The 15,746-nt window shown below is 51.3% G+C and overlaps 3 protein-coding genes across 3 annotated transcripts; 1 reads left to right on the forward strand and 2 right to left on the reverse strand.

The window, feature by feature from the left end:
- Positions 1-534: 534 nt before the first annotated feature.
- Positions 535-1,799, reverse strand: NEUTE1DRAFT_105061 (uncharacterized protein; the record flags this gene model as incomplete). Its single annotated transcript, XM_009857404.1, has 2 exons — positions 535-1,323; positions 1,383-1,799. The coding sequence occupies 2 exons, from the start codon at positions 1,797-1,799 to the stop codon at positions 535-537; spliced, it is 1,206 nt and encodes a 401-aa protein (XP_009855706.1).
- A 2,574-nt stretch (positions 1,800-4,373) lies between these two features.
- Positions 4,374-11,145, reverse strand: NEUTE1DRAFT_125621 (uncharacterized protein; the record flags this gene model as incomplete). The annotated part of the gene is made up of 4 exons (XM_009857405.1): positions 4,374-6,168; positions 6,259-9,588; positions 9,646-10,070; positions 10,138-11,145. 4 exons carry the CDS (start codon positions 11,143-11,145, stop codon positions 4,374-4,376), a joined length of 6,558 nt encoding a protein of 2,185 aa, XP_009855707.1.
- A 1,646-nt stretch (positions 11,146-12,791) lies between these two features.
- NEUTE1DRAFT_50973 (uncharacterized protein) lies at positions 12,792-14,888 on the forward strand (the record flags this gene model as incomplete). The annotated part of the gene is made up of 4 exons (XM_009856647.1): positions 12,792-13,025; positions 13,297-13,656; positions 14,116-14,740; positions 14,800-14,888. The coding sequence occupies 4 exons, from the start codon at positions 12,792-12,794 to the stop codon at positions 14,886-14,888; spliced, it is 1,308 nt and encodes a 435-aa protein (XP_009854949.1).
- Positions 14,889-15,746: the final 858 nt, after the last annotated feature.

The raw sequence follows: 15,746 nt of genomic DNA on the forward strand, positions 1-15,746 counted from the left end.
ACCTAACCATATTACGGGTGTTCACTCCTTTTGACTGTGGGTCTTCATTATCTCGATTCTCTGTATCCGAGCCGTTAACATCAAGAACATCGAATGTGAATCATATAAAGCCATAAGACGCGTTGGCCATCTCGACGTCGCACCATGCCCGTTACAAGGTCCAGGCACGACGGAGGCAGAGAAAACCATCGACGAGTTGTCTGTCGTCGTGGATCAAGGTGCCGTGCTTGCTTCATTTCTCGAGGCTGCTTCGACCAGTTTTAGTGATGCTCGTTATAACTCGCCTCAAACAGTGGGCAAAGTCTTACCGCAAAGAATGATAGCAATGGGGTTTTGAACATTCGGGGTTTGGAGTTGTTTTTTGTGGTGGCCAAGCTTTCCCTCACGATCCCCCATCGGCCCAAAAAAGGAAAACACTGGAAGCATCGGCCTAATATCGACGAAGCCCCGTTCTTCTTTCCATACGGTTTGACCTCTCGACGTTCTGAGGCATCCGACAAAGGCTGTCCTGGCGATCGGCGTTCCGATAACATTCTACCAGATAACGCCATGTGTCTTTTTGCCAGCTGTCGCATCACCTCTTCTTTTCCTGCGACGCGTCCTGATGCCACTGTAGAGATCTACCACAGCCATGAAACAAACGCCGCTGAAAGCCAGAAGGATCACCACGGCAATCAAAATCGTCACGACAATAGGGAACCACACCGACACGGCCTTCCACGTGGGCCATGCATGGTCTTTCGGAAGATCTGTGTCGAGCGCCTGCAGACTGACCTGCATCGAGTTGAGCACGACGGAGCAGATTGCGAAGATGGTGAGCAGGGGTCCCAGGCTGTGGGTGAGGAAGGAGCCCCATTGAGGGTAAATGTGGAAGAAGGCCAGCTTCCTCTTGAAGAAAGCTGCAGCCATGTTGAGCCGACTGAGGCGCAGTTCGCCGTAGTGGTACCGCTTGGGGACTTGGATGTCGTGGATTTTGGTAAAGGGCTCGATGAAGTCGCACCACTCTTCGTATGTGGGAAATTGCCCGTTGGACTTTTTGGGTATCAACATCTTCTCGCATGCCAACGCAAAGTCGACCTCATACTGGATCAAGTAGTAGTAGCTCCTCATGAAGCCGAGGCAAGCTCGATAAACATCCAGGTGGGCGTTGGCGATGTACTCCCAGAAGGCGGCGCAGTAGAAGTAGGCCGGGATGGGTTTGACGTAGATTCGCTCGTAGTACCAGACCAGATGAAGACAGGGATGCTCGTCGATCTTGATCTCTCGGTCGTGTGCGTACTGATGGTGGAGAGACATGATGTGAAGGAAAGATGGAGTTTGGACCTTGCAAGTCTCAGTATAACAGTGCCAGGGCGGCTCAAAAGGACTCGGAGGAAACTTACAAAGACATACTTCATATACTTGAACATACCGTCCAGCTTCGTGGTCAGGTGGTTCTCATTCAAATATAACGTTAAGGTCTTCCAGTGACTGCCGGGATTTTGATCGTCCAGCCGAACTCGCGGTTGACCTGGAAGATGGCGCTTGACAGTGGTAGTGCCGTCTTCATTTGGTGTCTCCACTGGTACTAAGGCCATCGATGTCGGGTTTGTGCTGTTGTATGGTCGAATCCCGATTCTGGCTACGTTTCCCGCCATGTCCTTGATGTTTTCACAAGGAAAAACTTTGGGGATCTTGAGATTCACATCGCAATCTGAAGGTTGCGATTCAGCGGTCTCGATATCAAGCGTTGAAGGGAAAGAATGCGGGGTTGGCGTTGTCGCCGTCGATTTCAGGTCGGGCTCAACTGCGGCTCCCATATTGATCGTCAAACGTGAAAGTGAAGCAGAGTCTTGAGACACTAGAAGAGAAACGCGACCAAAGTGCAAGTATGTCTTGATGGTTTCACGAGAAAAAAAAAACCAGATATGGATGGAGAGATGCAGTGTGGTGAGCATCAATTTCCAAGGCCCGAGTAGAGGAGTAGGGAGGGCGGCCGGGCGCTTGACACTGTTATTTAACCGTGGATGGCCATCGTGACCATTTGGGATTTGGGGGCCAGGCAGGCTGCAGCTGAACCGCCCGAGGCAACCATTACACACGGATCGAGATATTGAGGCGGCAAATCGGAGCATGCCACCACGCCAGGTCACCTAGTAGAACAAGGGATGTTTGGCATTTCTCGAGCCAGAGATACTACCTACCTACTTACAGGTCCAGACTTGCACGACAGTACGTCTAGAAGCTGGGGGTGCAAAACTGGAAGGAACGATGACGGAGGGGAGGGGTACAGTAAGTTGGTCACAGTCTGCTGCGTCACTGTCCACGCGCCGCACACTCCCGTATCACCAGCTACAAACTTCGCGGGTAACTAAGGTACCTACCTACAGTCCACAGCGAACACAAAAAAGACGGCTTCACCTTTGCACAGGGGCAGTCAGGAAGTTCATCGCCACCGCTCATGCTAGCTGCTGTCGACTACATACACCATGTCTGCTTGAAGATTTTGGAATTTGATCCAGACGATGATACCCTTCAAGACCCATCACCAGGCATATACCACCCTCCTACATCTCTACACTAAGTACTATGTATAGTACACAACATCAGAGCACTTACACAGCCTTCCAACGAAGCAGAAAAAGCACAGCGCTGGCCAATCGAAAAAAACAGATGAACAAGGCTCGAACACTCGACGGAACCCCCCCTGGTCTCATATCATGCAATTACCCACCCGAAGCTCAAGCAAGCGCTGCGGATAAGGATAAGGACAAGGATGGATGGATGGATGGATGAAAACAAATGCTTGGGACTTTTTCTTGCCTCTTGATTTTTTTTCTTTTCCACCAAGGAGATCTGAACCGTTGCACCGTTACATTGAAGCGCCGAGGCTCGCGAGGATAAAACTTGACCCCCCTTTCCCAATGGGACGGGTAAGGTACATGCCTCTAACATGTCGGCGCCTAAGGTCTCTAGAGGTATTTTTGGCAATTTTAGTACAGTAAAACCCCTGCCAGCTGCATCCTCCGCTTAGGAACTGCATATGTATACGCCCATGGGTGCATAGGTTTTGGCTGGCTGGCTTTATTTCACAGCTACAACCTCACAACTAGGGACGTACTGCACACCACATCCCGGATAGTCTTTGACGCCCAATGTACTTGCGCACTTGGTCTTGAATAGTGAAACTTGAGTAGACTGTCGAGATTTTGTGTTTTGGCCGTTGGCTGGATTCCCATGTGGGTTTCTTTCCAGTCTAGAAGCTGTATATACATATGCCATTTGGTGCATCCTAGAATCCCTGGCTTGAATTACATGCAGTTTCAGGGGATTGATTCTACTGTGCAGCGTGCAACAGTAGCGCCTGCGCTAATGAAGGTTCAAGCACGCGGTGCCCGCCATGTGGGCCCCCTTTGTCTGGTTGTCAAAGATGTCGGTTGCAAGGAACATCAGGTCAGGTTTGTCTTACGAAGTTGAAAACCAAGGAGGGTTGAGTTATCAAGAACTCCAACCGTAAATGACGAGGATGAAGAGAAGAAATAATAGAGAGACCAGACAATTATCACAGCCATCGCTGACGATGACGATAATAACAGGAACAGTAAAGACCGGGACGACCCGTCCGTCCGTTGCCGCCCGCGCCCTCCACAGCGGACCGCCCGCTCTCCGCTAGAGGGATAGCCCGCCCGTTAGGCCACTGTGGATCCCGCCCACCCGACGCTAGCGAAAGAACTTTGAAATATATTGTACACCACATATAATAGATCCAGACTGGCGGTGCATCCGTCCAATAATGCTACGGGCGGGAAAGAGCCAGCATCCAGTATGTTGTGATATTGGATAACGATAAGTCAGAACTAGGGATGGTTGATAATAATGGAAGCTTTGGAAATAACCGAAGGGACGAGGAGGGTCGGTTGGCTGGCTGCAAGCATTGGTAAAATGGTAGGTACTGAAGTAATGGGGGTCGTAGGAGATGTTAGCGCAAGCTGCCACCGGCCGTTATCCTCACCCAGGGACGTTGATGCATAACAATTTGTGCGCTTCATTATTTAACTTCTTGTTGCTGAACGACCGAAAAGTATATACAATAAAGCCAAGAGTAAGAAGCAAAGGAACTCTCGCTCTTCCCGACTACTACATACCTCTAGCATCCGATATATGCAAGTAGCCTTATAATCATCAACCGGGCAGTTGACCAGAACATGATGCAAAATCCAACAAATTACTCCAAACACTTGGAATCGAGAAATGATCCAATGGTCTCCCAAACCGGAACAAATCCAAAGCCATACGCCATAGCATGTACACATAACTCCCGTATCCTTGCATGTAACCATCAAGAAACACCGATCCTCCCTTCCAGTCCATACAATCACACGACTGAAACACGCTCAATCATCCAAAGTCAAGTCGATCACATCCGGCTCAGCCTTTCTCTTCACGCCCCTTGGCGCCGACTTCGATCCCGAGCCAAACGCCGAAGCCGATCCGCCCCCGGATCTCGGCGTCAAGGGCGGAATTTTAAGCCTACTAGATTTGACAGCCCAAGCACTGGTGATGTCAATCTTGGCCACCTTGTTACTCAACCCGGGCGTGGCAGGCGCGGCGCTAGAAGAGGGGGCAGCCATTCTGTTGGGCTCGATCTCCATCAACGCACGGTCAGCTGGTGAGAAGGAAGCCGGGTCAGGTCGCGTGGGCGAGGAGGACAGTAAAGGAGTGGCTGCTTTGAGGCCACTGCCGCGCCATGTGCTCGGAAAAGGAGTACGAGGCGTTACCGTCTTGGCGGGTTCGGGCATGTCTGGCTCCTCGGGTAAGCCGCAAAGTTCCCGCAATTTGTTGAACATCCGGCGACCTGCCACATTCACCCTCATCCGCTTTGCCTTATCTTCAAAATCACGACGTTCTTCGTGAGTCATGCGCTCCCACCGTGACTCCGTGATAGTGACAACTAGCTCGTAGTCCAGCTCACGATTCTCCTGCTTGAAAGCGTGTCCCCAGGTGTTGAGGAACCAGTTAAAGCCGCCGTATTTGTGGGCCCAAGCCTCCCATGTAATGCTTCTAGATGCATTAGAGCTTGGTGCAGAAGAAGAGGCAGTAGAAGCGGTAGCAGTGGCAGATAAAGAAGTCGGTACTCGCGGAGCGCCATGAGCAGGGGGAGGGGGGATCGGCTCCTCAGGTAGGCCGCAAGCTATCCTCAAGTTGTTAAAGGTTACTTGGCGTCTACCACTCATCCTGGCAGCCTTAGCCCCGTCTTCATATGCAAGCCGTTCGACAGCACTCATGCTCTTCCATCGCGCCTTCATCTTAGCAACAACAGAGTCGTATGAAGTTCTTCTGTCACAGTGAAGCGTCCCTGCAGTGTTGAGATAGAAACTCCAGCCGTCGTATTTTCGTTCCCAATCCTCCCGTGTCATGCTACTAGTGGCATTAGAGCTCGTAGTAGAAGAAGAGACAGCGGCAGCGGCACTGGTAGCGCTGGCGGTATTCGGCGGGGGAGACGGAATCCACGAACGAGGGTCTCGTTCTGGAGGCAGGTCGAATGCTTCTCTTAGTCTGTTGAACAACGCCCGGCCTTGGGCACTTTGCCTCAAAGTATACGCAACCTTTTCGTACTCGCGCCGTTGCATAGCTTTCAAGCCACTCCATTGCGAGTAGATTTCGGTTCTGTGTTCGTCGTATCCAATGTCTGGAATTTGTTTCTTGAGACTCACTCCTACGCTGTTATAAAACCAGGTGAAGCCGTCATATCGACCAGCATCCGAGGGTGAGCGGCACCTGGCGGCTGCTAGGCGCTCATGCGGATCTTGCCCCGGGGGCAGGCTGTAAGCTTCTCTCAGTCCGTTGAACATCTCTCGACCTTCGGCACTCTGCTTCAAAGTACTCGCGACCTTTTCGAACTTGCTCCGTTCTATACCGTCCATGCCACACCAGCGTGCGTACATTGCAGTTCTTAGATCGCTGTATGCGACATTTGGGTTTTGTTTCTTATAATCCACTCCTTCGCTGTTAAGAAACCAAGTGAAGCCGTCGTACCGGCCATACTCCGAGGGTGAGTCATATTGGCTACAATCCCCGATCGTAGAAGCGGTAGCTGCGGATGAAGAGCTTGGTGGTGCCTGCGAGGCAGTTGGCTTAACTGTTATGTCCGCGTTGACTTTTGCCTTCGCCGCCATGTCCTCGTAGATTCTTCGGGCCATCTGTGTCATGCCATCCTATGTCTTTTTTAAAGCAGTGACCGTTTCTTCATATGTAAGCCCGGGGTTCTTGTCTCGGAACTTTCGTTCCTCAAATTTTAACCAAAATTCGAAGCCGGCATCTTGCGGGGGTCCTGAAGAGCTGCTACTAGAAGCGCTGTAGTTTTGCGCCGCCGGGGTTGATGAAACGGTTGCTTTATCCTTGGCTACTCTCTTAAATGTATCTTCCAGCCAGGTGAAAATACCTTTATCGAGCGGATGTTGTGCGGCCGCGAACGCTTTGTTACTGTAATTACTCCTTGCCGTGGACGTCAAAGCGTCCCATTGCCGCTTCGTGGCTTCGACAACTTGGTCGTAGGAATATTCAGGATACTTTCTTCTGACGTTAAGGCCTTCGGTGTTGAGATAATACTCAAAACCGTCATATTTGCGGCTTGGCGCAGCAGTGCTGGTAGAAGCGGATATCGCAGAGGTTGAGGTTGAGGTTGAGGTTGAGGTTGAGGTTGAGGTTGAGGTTGAGGTTGAGGTTGAGGTTGAGGTCGAGGTTGAGGGGGCCACGGTACCAGATCCTGACTTTGCTTTATCCAAGGCCATGGTTGCGTAGACTGCCCGGTGCGTTTCACTCATCGCTTCCCATCGCCGTTGTATCACCGACTTGAGCGATGCTGCCGAGGCGCCGGAGTTCCTCTTCCGAAGGCGTCCCTCCATTTCTTTAGCAAAAACCTCGTAGCCGGACACAGGCGGTGATGTGGCTGAGGCTGAAGCCGGTCCTTTTTGCGTAGAGCCGGCAGCCGTCGCAGAAGTCGAGGCCCCGTATGTTCTCGCCCGTTTCGTGGCCCGTTGTAACATAACCTCATTTAGACTGTTCCGTTCCCTAGCGAGAGCCGACTTCGCCTCTTCAATACGTGCCATATCATCGGTCCTCAAACGATCACCCATAGTTAGGCAGGTTTCCCACTCAACGCCAAGTTGCTGCCTGATTTGTTGTTCCGACGTGCCTGAGAGTAGACGCGAAAGACCATCTGTGTATTTGTTTATCCACCAGGTCCGGCCACGGTTCAGATCCTTGCGGCACGGATCGAGATGAGCGACATTTGGGTACGGGGCAAGTCGTGCTTTGCTTTCCATATAATCCTGCTCTGGGATCGACAGTCTGGTAGATGTACGAACGGCGACCATTCCATTTTTGTCAACAACGGGTTTTGCGATCGCAAGCGCCGTGGTAAGTGTCACCTTGGCCTCCTCACGTAACGCCGCCACTCTGCTTTGAACAGAAGGGAAAGGTTGAGCTTGATCTGGGAGCATGCCTGGGACTACGCTAGGAGGTGGAGGAGGTGCAATGCTAGAAAGAGACGGGATGCTCCGAGTTCCCGACGGACCCACAGCCCTCGCATTGTCCAAAGGAGCGAGCTGGGGCTGCTGTTGCTTCTGCAACAAGGCTTGCTTGTTGAACCATTCGCGATGGGTCCGTGGCAATGAGCTCCATGCTGTCGAAATTTTATCTAACAAGAGTTGGTGGCTGTATGTTGGGTGCTTTGCTCGAAGAGAGCCCATCTGTGTCGAAAAGTAGTATTCCCTGCCGGCCTTTAAATCGTCCTCCGCAGACAAGCTTGAGCCTGAAGGCTGGGGTGCTGAATGATGTGGCGCAGGCAAGGAGGGATGGGCCTGGGTTTGAGCTTGGTTTTGGGCCACCGTTGCCCTGCTCACGTAACTCTCTTGACGACTAGAAGCCATGGTAGTCCATCGTCTCCATAGCTCCGCATTGATCGCACCACTCTGCCAGCTGGGAAATTGTCTCTGGATCACGATTTGCTCCTCAAAGAAGAATAGTTGGCGACCATGCTCTAAGGTATCCTGAATATGGGTGGTTGTTTGGGGGTTGTTGACGTTGTTGGTCATTTGGATGGACCCGGCGAAGCCGTCTGAGTAAGCCGATATGAAGTTACCGGATTGGGTTGATTGAGAGGTAGGATCCGAATAAGCCCAGGGGTTGGCCGGGGCACGATGACCCTGGTTAGGCGGAGGAAGCTGGTAACTGTAGTATGTCCCTACAGGCTGTGGGCGCGCTTGACCTGGTTGCGGACCTTGATAGCCAGAGACAGTAGACTGGTGAAAGGGATGATGGTGATTCTGGTGAGCTGCCACAGGTTGACGGTACCCTTGGGCTGACGGAGTGGAGAGATCCGGTCGACCGATAATGAAGTGATCAATCGGTTTCCCAAGAAGCGGCGCGGAGTGCACAGGAGGTGGAGGAAGTTCTTTCTCGTCATGAACTTCAATTTCAAGATTGTTCTCCAAGAATTGAAATCCTGTAAACCACAAATATTCTTCGCCAAGAATGGCACGCAACTTTGCTTGATCAAACTTTGCGAAAATTTGTTTCTTCATTTTGTTCTTCTTAATCTCCCATTGCTTAAGAGCAGTAGGATCAGGATTCAAGCGTTTCGTGACGGTTATAGTGCCCGAAGCAGCATCAATCGCAAAGTCACAGGAGATGCCCTCCCGCAGTCCTGTCAAGTAATGTCGTACGTGGTCAAAAGCTGTACTGGAGCCGTGAATCCGAACAGCTTTGAAAGAGCAGGATTCGGAAAGAAATTGGTTGACCCTGAAGCACAGTCCACAGTCACAACTGACCGTGCGCATAACAGGTTGCCAGATCTGTTTCGGCGCCCTGCCTACCTCCCTGAGTAGGTACATCTCCATGATAGCAGCGAACATGTTTTGATATCGAGGTGTTGATAGCGGGATATGATGCTTTTCGAGGACGTCCGGGAGGAGATAGAGGAAAGGAACCCAGAGATGGGTAAGCTCACGAAGCGGGATGCGTTTTGCGTCGCCAACCAATTTCATTGTCAAGCGCATAAGGAGGGTATCGGCGTTTTCAGCGATTAGTCCAGAGATGAAGCGAGACATGTCGGCCTTGTCGATACCTTCAATTGCCGCTTTAATCATTTTTAGGTCTTGCGTGACCTTGGTTGAACGAAGCTGGATGATTTCCCTAACCCGTGCCGTCTCCGCGGAACGACTGTGGAGTTTGTAGATGTGCAATTCGTTCAAAATGTGTTCAGCCAAGTCGAGATAGAGCTTTTTTGTTGCATTTTCCGTGGAGCAGGTCTCGTGGAGTTCATTGGCAAAGCCCAGAAGGAAGGGAATCTTTGTCGAGTTTCGTCTCACTAACTTCGTGGCGAGTTCTATGAAGTCAGGTCCCATTCTGAAACAGGTCTTCAGGGCGGAAACAAGTTCACTTCCATCTTGTTGGCCGATGATTTGCCAACCGGGAAAGTCAGCTATGCGGACTACTGCGTTCCGTGCCCAATCTCGGGGAACTGTTTCGTCCGTGGTCTCGTAGAAGGCGGTAATTGAGGAGCACCTGTACTTGATCAAGCTGTGGGAGACTGAGATGGCCAGAATACTAGTAGTTTGCGTTAGCTTCTCAGAATACATATCACCAATGCTCTAGATCACTTACCCCTCCTGAATGTCTTGAAAGGTGGCTCTCCCTTCTGTGATCTCAGCACGAGCCCATTTGACAAAGGATTGGGGATCGTAAGGCAGTTTGCGAAAGGCAAATCCCGTAAAGCCCGCGGCAAATGTAAACAAATCCCAGTCCTTGGCAGATATGCAAGCCTTGAGAATGCTCTCCACCAACTCCCCAGGCATAAACCCAAGTCCCTTTTCGTTATCCCAGGTACATGCCCTCCGGATGAGGTTGCTGAAGATGGGCCAATAGCGAACGTGATCTTCGACGCTCCTTGAGCATAGGGTCCTATAATTTTCGAGCAACGAACGCAGAGGAGTCTGAGTGACGTTGTACTTGGCAGTCGGCGGGCCGTTTGCTTCGATGGTCTCCCACAGGAAGTCGGCCACAGTATCTCGAGGGACAAGGACGAGGGCCTGGCGGATTGGGATGTGGTTAGCAGAGATCCAAAAAGGCTTTAGTGGTGGTATGTGAGGTACGTACTGCATCACAGTAACCAGGAAGGAGTTTGGGCTTTCGATGTTCGGTGGTCTTTTGTGTCCAGTCATTCTCGTCAACGGGAACAAACTTTGCGTAGGTTCGGCCCTGCAAGTCAACCAGATCCTCAATGACGTAGGAGGGAGACACTTGTTGAGGGTCGATGTCAGTGTCTTCATAGCCTCTGTCGAGCCGGCAAAGAAATAGTTCGAAGGGGATCGCTCGTGCGAGGCGATCCAGAGTTAGAGCCAATACCCGGTCATGCCTTGCCAAAGCCTCTGGAAGCGAATCCACCTTCTTGTAGGTGTAGTGGAGCCGGTGGAAGAACTTGTTGGCAGTCCTGCAGCCCTTATCTTCGGATGTCCAGTATCGCAACAGTTGGCGAAGGTAGCCTACCTCGCCGTCCGCCAAACCTGCTACAAGAATAGAATCGGCCGGTGGTGGATTTTCCGGAGGCGGGGGAGGAGCATCGAAGGGGCTATCGACACGTGGACGCCAGGTCTCGGGATATGTGAGACCAGCCCAAGATAGCCGTTCACGTAGCTCTTTCCGAAGATCTTTGGGTATGTATGGAATGTCGGAATCATACTCGGCTTCGGGATCGTCCATTTCCCGGGGCTCGACGACCGCGATGGTCTTGGACCTGGACTTGGCCTTGATGTTGGACTTTGTTGATTTTGGCTGGACACGGCGTCCCGAGGTTGTACTTGATGTGGCTGAGGGCCTCGCTCTGTTGACATTTGCGCTCGGCTGGTCAGAGATATTGACATTCTGTTCCTCGTCGTCGGGAGCAATTGATGTGTTCGAAGTTCCTATCTCAGGGAGCTGCACATCGGTTTCGGCTTGCTCCTCCTCTTTCACATCAGGTCGGGCGGCTTGTTTCGCGACCTTTCTGCCCTTGGGTTTGACTGGGGACCTTTTCTTTTTCGCAGGTTTCTCAGCAATCGCCATCGGCTGGGTGTTATTCGGTGTCGCGTTGCTGCTTTGCTCGCCATTGTTCTCGTCGCCGGTCATGGCGGCCATTCTCCGGGTTCGCACCATTCTCGATCATGGCTCTCTGGACTTTGGAGTCCAGACTAAACACCGTAGTAGCAAAATAAAAGAGCAAAACAAGCGATCAATTGAGGACAAAAGCCAAAAGGAGCTTCCAATTCACTTCCGTCCGCGGGGCACGATGCGTGCGGATAGCGAGCTTCCACTTAACGCTTGATGACCGGCAGATTCCCAAAATTACGTTTTGTTTGTGGGCAACCCAGGCCGTCACGTCACACTCGACGCGGGATTGGGCCTGTAGAGCGCTGATCCTGGATTGTTCCAGCGCTGTGGTGAGTGGAGTTCTCCACATCCTGGAGATTTCGCGTCACCAACCCAACATTGAGCTTACCGAACCCTAAAGTGCACTCCGCCGGTTGTACGGTAGCGGAAGGGTTAGGGTCGCTCCCTTTTTGTTTGTTTACTTTTCATCGGACACTGTAAGTTCTAAGCCACTACCAGCGTAGTTCTGGCCAGAAAACAAAAGAGAATGATGCTTTGAGGCTTATAGTCAAGTTTCTGAGTTCATGTCATCTCTTTGAGGGTCATGAGCCTGTCATTTTGTATGGCTGTAAGCTGCAGCCACTTGTCACCTTGTCCCCACGATCTTCGAAGATGGAACGGTTCGGGCGATCCTTCTCAAGAGTGTTACCACACTCAAACTGAATTGGCGAGAATAAAGGCAACTTCTTCCTTCTGACATCCCATAGCTTCCCTCGTACGGATTCTTTGAATGGAGTTACGTTCCGTTACAACCTGAGCAAAGGAGGGACGAATAGTAAGCTGCCTGAAGCCGTACCAGACCTGAAGTCTTTTGGTTGGAGGTGGTACTGGCCTGAAACGTGGGCCGCTCGAGATCTAAGATGATATGTGGGTAATTGGAAAGTATGAGATTTACTACTGGCGGTTCACATAGACGTAGCATGGATACGTTAGGCTTTAGGTTTTGAGGCATCTGAGTAGTCCGCAATGTTGGAGATGCCCCAAGTGTGCTCAAAATGCGAGATCCCAAAGCCAATCGGCCGGATTCTTTTGCGATACAAGAGAATACCGAGTGCAGACTTCATGAGTGCTGACCTTCAACAGTTGGTCAACTTTGGAGTTTGGAGATTGAAGTTAGATGAAACATGTATGTCATTGGGGTAGTTTGGGGAAGTACAACTCGATACGGCGACTTGCATTCCATACCAAAGATACCTCTTAGTAACGTTTCAAAACCGAACGTTATACAATGACATCAATACAGTAGTATACTTACTGCACTCCTATTACTACAAACCCCGAATTAACGTTAGTCTTGACGCGAAACCGAACAGACTCTGAGGGCGTGGAGCACAACATACGTCATGCCTGGAGGTGGATTTTGCTTCCATGCCTCCATACATCTAGTCATGCAGCCCAAGCAACTTGAGCCAACCTTGGAGCTTTGCGTCGCATGTAAGATGTGTACCTAGGTAGGTATGTGTTAGACCTCCCGAGGCTCAAGAGCAAGCCATCAAATGCTCAAATTCCATTCTTGTTCGACAGGGGAAAATCTCGTGGCTCTCTTTTCACGACAGATTTGAGACCTCGTCAACCTGTTCCTACTCCCCAACCAGTTCTCGATAACGTTTCGACACATCTTCACAATGATGTCTTCGCAAGATGAGACGTCTCCAAGCGCACAAGTGCAAGAAGAAACCAAGCCAGTAGCGCTTGTCACTAAAACGGCTCCCTCCTCACAAACCAACGAGAACAAGACCAGCGATGGCCCTGAATCCGACGACCCAGTCCCTCACCTCCACGCGAAGACCTTTTTAGCCGTGTTTGCCGTGTGCCTCATCTACATCGCCCAATTGATCAGTCTTGTGGGCGCCGGAGCTGTGCGTACCTATCTCCTTCCTTCCCAAATTCCCAAACTCCCAAATCCCAAAAGCCCCACCTTCCTCCTCTTCCACCTTCCTGCATTCCAGGTTCCCACCTTCCTTTTTCACTCTTCTTTTTTTTCTATTTCCCACTTTCCCTCTTTCCCTCGTTCGCTCCAGTCTTTCTCCAATTCATGATTTCCCATCTTCTCAACATCTCAACTTCCCAGCTTACGACTTGACTCCTTCCCTCGCAATCCAGACTGACATCTTCATTTACCTTTCACAGCAAGGTCAAACCATAGCCTCCCACTTCTCTTCCCCAACCCGATCAATCTGGTTCTCCGCCCCCATCACCATCCTCACTGTTGTCCTCGGCCCCATCACCTCTCAAGCGGCCGACTATTGGGGACGTAAATGGTTTCTCGTCATCCCCACCTTCCTCGGCGGCGGGGCAGGGTCGCTCATCGTCTCCCGCGCACCCTCCATGCCCGTCGCCATCTTGGGATTCGCCGTCATCGGTCTCGGCTTCGGCTCGCAGCCTTTGCTGCACGTGGTCACCTCGGAAGTATTGCCCCGTAGATGGAGGGCGTGGGGCCAGGCGGCCGACATGGCGAGCAATACGTTAGGTGCAGCGGTGGGACTCTATGTAGGTGGTGTGTTGAACAGGACTGGGGATCCAGGAGGGGAGGGGTTTAGGGTGTATTTCTTGCTCAATATGGCTGTCTATGTCGTGGCGGCGGGGTTGTGTTGGTGGGTGTATCGTCCGCCCAAGAGGCTTTTGCAAAAGAGTTTGAGTACGAGGGAGAAACTGGCAAGATTGGACTGGGGAGGGTACTTCTTCTTGGCGGTTGGGTTGGTGCTCTTTTCCGTGGCGCTGTCTTACTCAAGAAATCCGTTTGAGTGGAGGGATCCGCAGGTTTCGGCTACTTTTGCGGTTGGAATGCTGTTTGTGGTTGGGTTGGTGTTGTATGAGACATGGATGAAGAAGGATGGGATGTTCCATCATAAATTGTTTACGGGTAATCGCAACTTTGCTGTGGCAATGTTTTGCGTGTTCTCCGAGGGCGTGGCGTTCTTTGCGGCTAACACGTACTTTGCTTTCCAGATCAGCGTGCTGTACGAGTCGGATGCGCTGCTGGTTGGGGTGAGGTACAGTCTGATCATGATCATTGCTGCGATCTTTGCTTGCTTGACAGGGTGGTATTGTGCAGTTACAAAGCGTGTGAAGTGGGCGACCTTTGCCGCTTTCGGGATGTTTATCGCCTTCTTTATATGCATGGCGACAACTACGAGGAAGACGGATATACCAACTTGGGGCTATACGGTTCTTTTGGGGAGCGCTTTGGGCACGACTCTCACTACGCTTGTCACAGTTGCGCAGTTGTCGACACCGCCGGAGCTCATCAGTGTTGCCAGCGGACTGATCATCAGTATTCGGTCGCTGGGGGGAACCGTTGGGTTGGCCGTATACAATGCGCTTTTTCACGATGTGATGAAGAATTTGGGAAACAACGTTGGAAAGGTTGTTGTGCCAAGGGGAATATCGCCCGATGATGTGGAGATGTTTGTCACAGCACTTGAAGCCCAAGATCAAAAGATGTTGGGGACAATATCTGGAGTAACGGCGGATATCGTTGAAGCCGGTGCCATTGCTTTGCAAGAAACGTTTGTTGTGGCGTTCAGGCACGTTTGGATCGCCGGTGCTTGCTTTGTTGCGCTGGCTGCCGCTGGTAAGGCGAGCAGAACCCCTTGGTTTACTCTCGAGTATCGTGCTGACACAACGGTTTAGTTTCTCTCCTCTTGTTTGACCCGGAAAAGGAGTTCAACATGCACATTGATGCATCTGTTGAGAAGGAGGAAGATTTGTATTCCGTCTGATATGGAGATTGTTTTACATCTCTTTTCCCAAGGGTGTTAGCCAGTTGAAAGCTTGATCCATGCTCTCGACACTGAAACAAGGCCGAGATCGAGCAGCTGGTACCTATACACTAAAAGGAAGGGAACATCATTTCTGCGGGTACATAAACTCCCGGTTACCAAGGCTTGATGTAGGTATTGAAGAGGCATATACGGTCACACACTCAAGTGTCTTGTGGAAAGACGGTTGATGGAAAGCTAGGAACGATGGCCTATCTGTGTTGTCGCGAGCAAATGACATATTGGGGGAAGCTGACCCCGTCTTAATCTCGCTATGGTCAACGATCCAGAAGAACAACGGAAAATCCCCGTCGGTGTACGAATATGTAGATGCCTGCCAAGTTCTGGCATCACGCAGCAAATAAACAGAACTGGTACAATTCACCTTGAACCCTAACCCACGCCTAGCGGTGCGATCCATACCGGCGTACCGGCGATGTGTGGAAACTCGGACGAGAGTGATGGCCGTCAATAGCAACGCCCGCAGTTCGGCTTACCCGACCAAAAGTCTCCCGAAAACGTCATCAAAGCTCTCGATTGGCAGGCTGATGGCAATTTCTCACATCAGCCGGAGCGGCTGGGGATGAGGCGTTTTCTAGCTAGCGATGCTGTGTGAAGCAGATTCCGAGTTGGGGCTCGCCCGAACCTAACGGCAGCATGGCGTATCTAGCATGCAAGTGAAAGACCGTGGTGGTGGTGACGGGAGAAGGAATCATTGGCTGCAAGTTTCTAGTCATTGACCAGTTTACACAGGGGGGGAATATCGTGTAGTAGGTACCTCTGGTGACTGGTGGCCTCCTGTCGGGCTTCTGACAGGTT

The sequence above is a fragment of the Neurospora tetrasperma genome, assembly GCF_000213175.1.
Source record: "Neurospora tetrasperma FGSC 2508 unplaced genomic scaffold NEUTE1scaffold_81, whole genome shotgun sequence".
NCBI classification, from domain to species: Eukaryota; Fungi; Ascomycota; class Sordariomycetes; order Sordariales; family Sordariaceae; genus Neurospora; species Neurospora tetrasperma.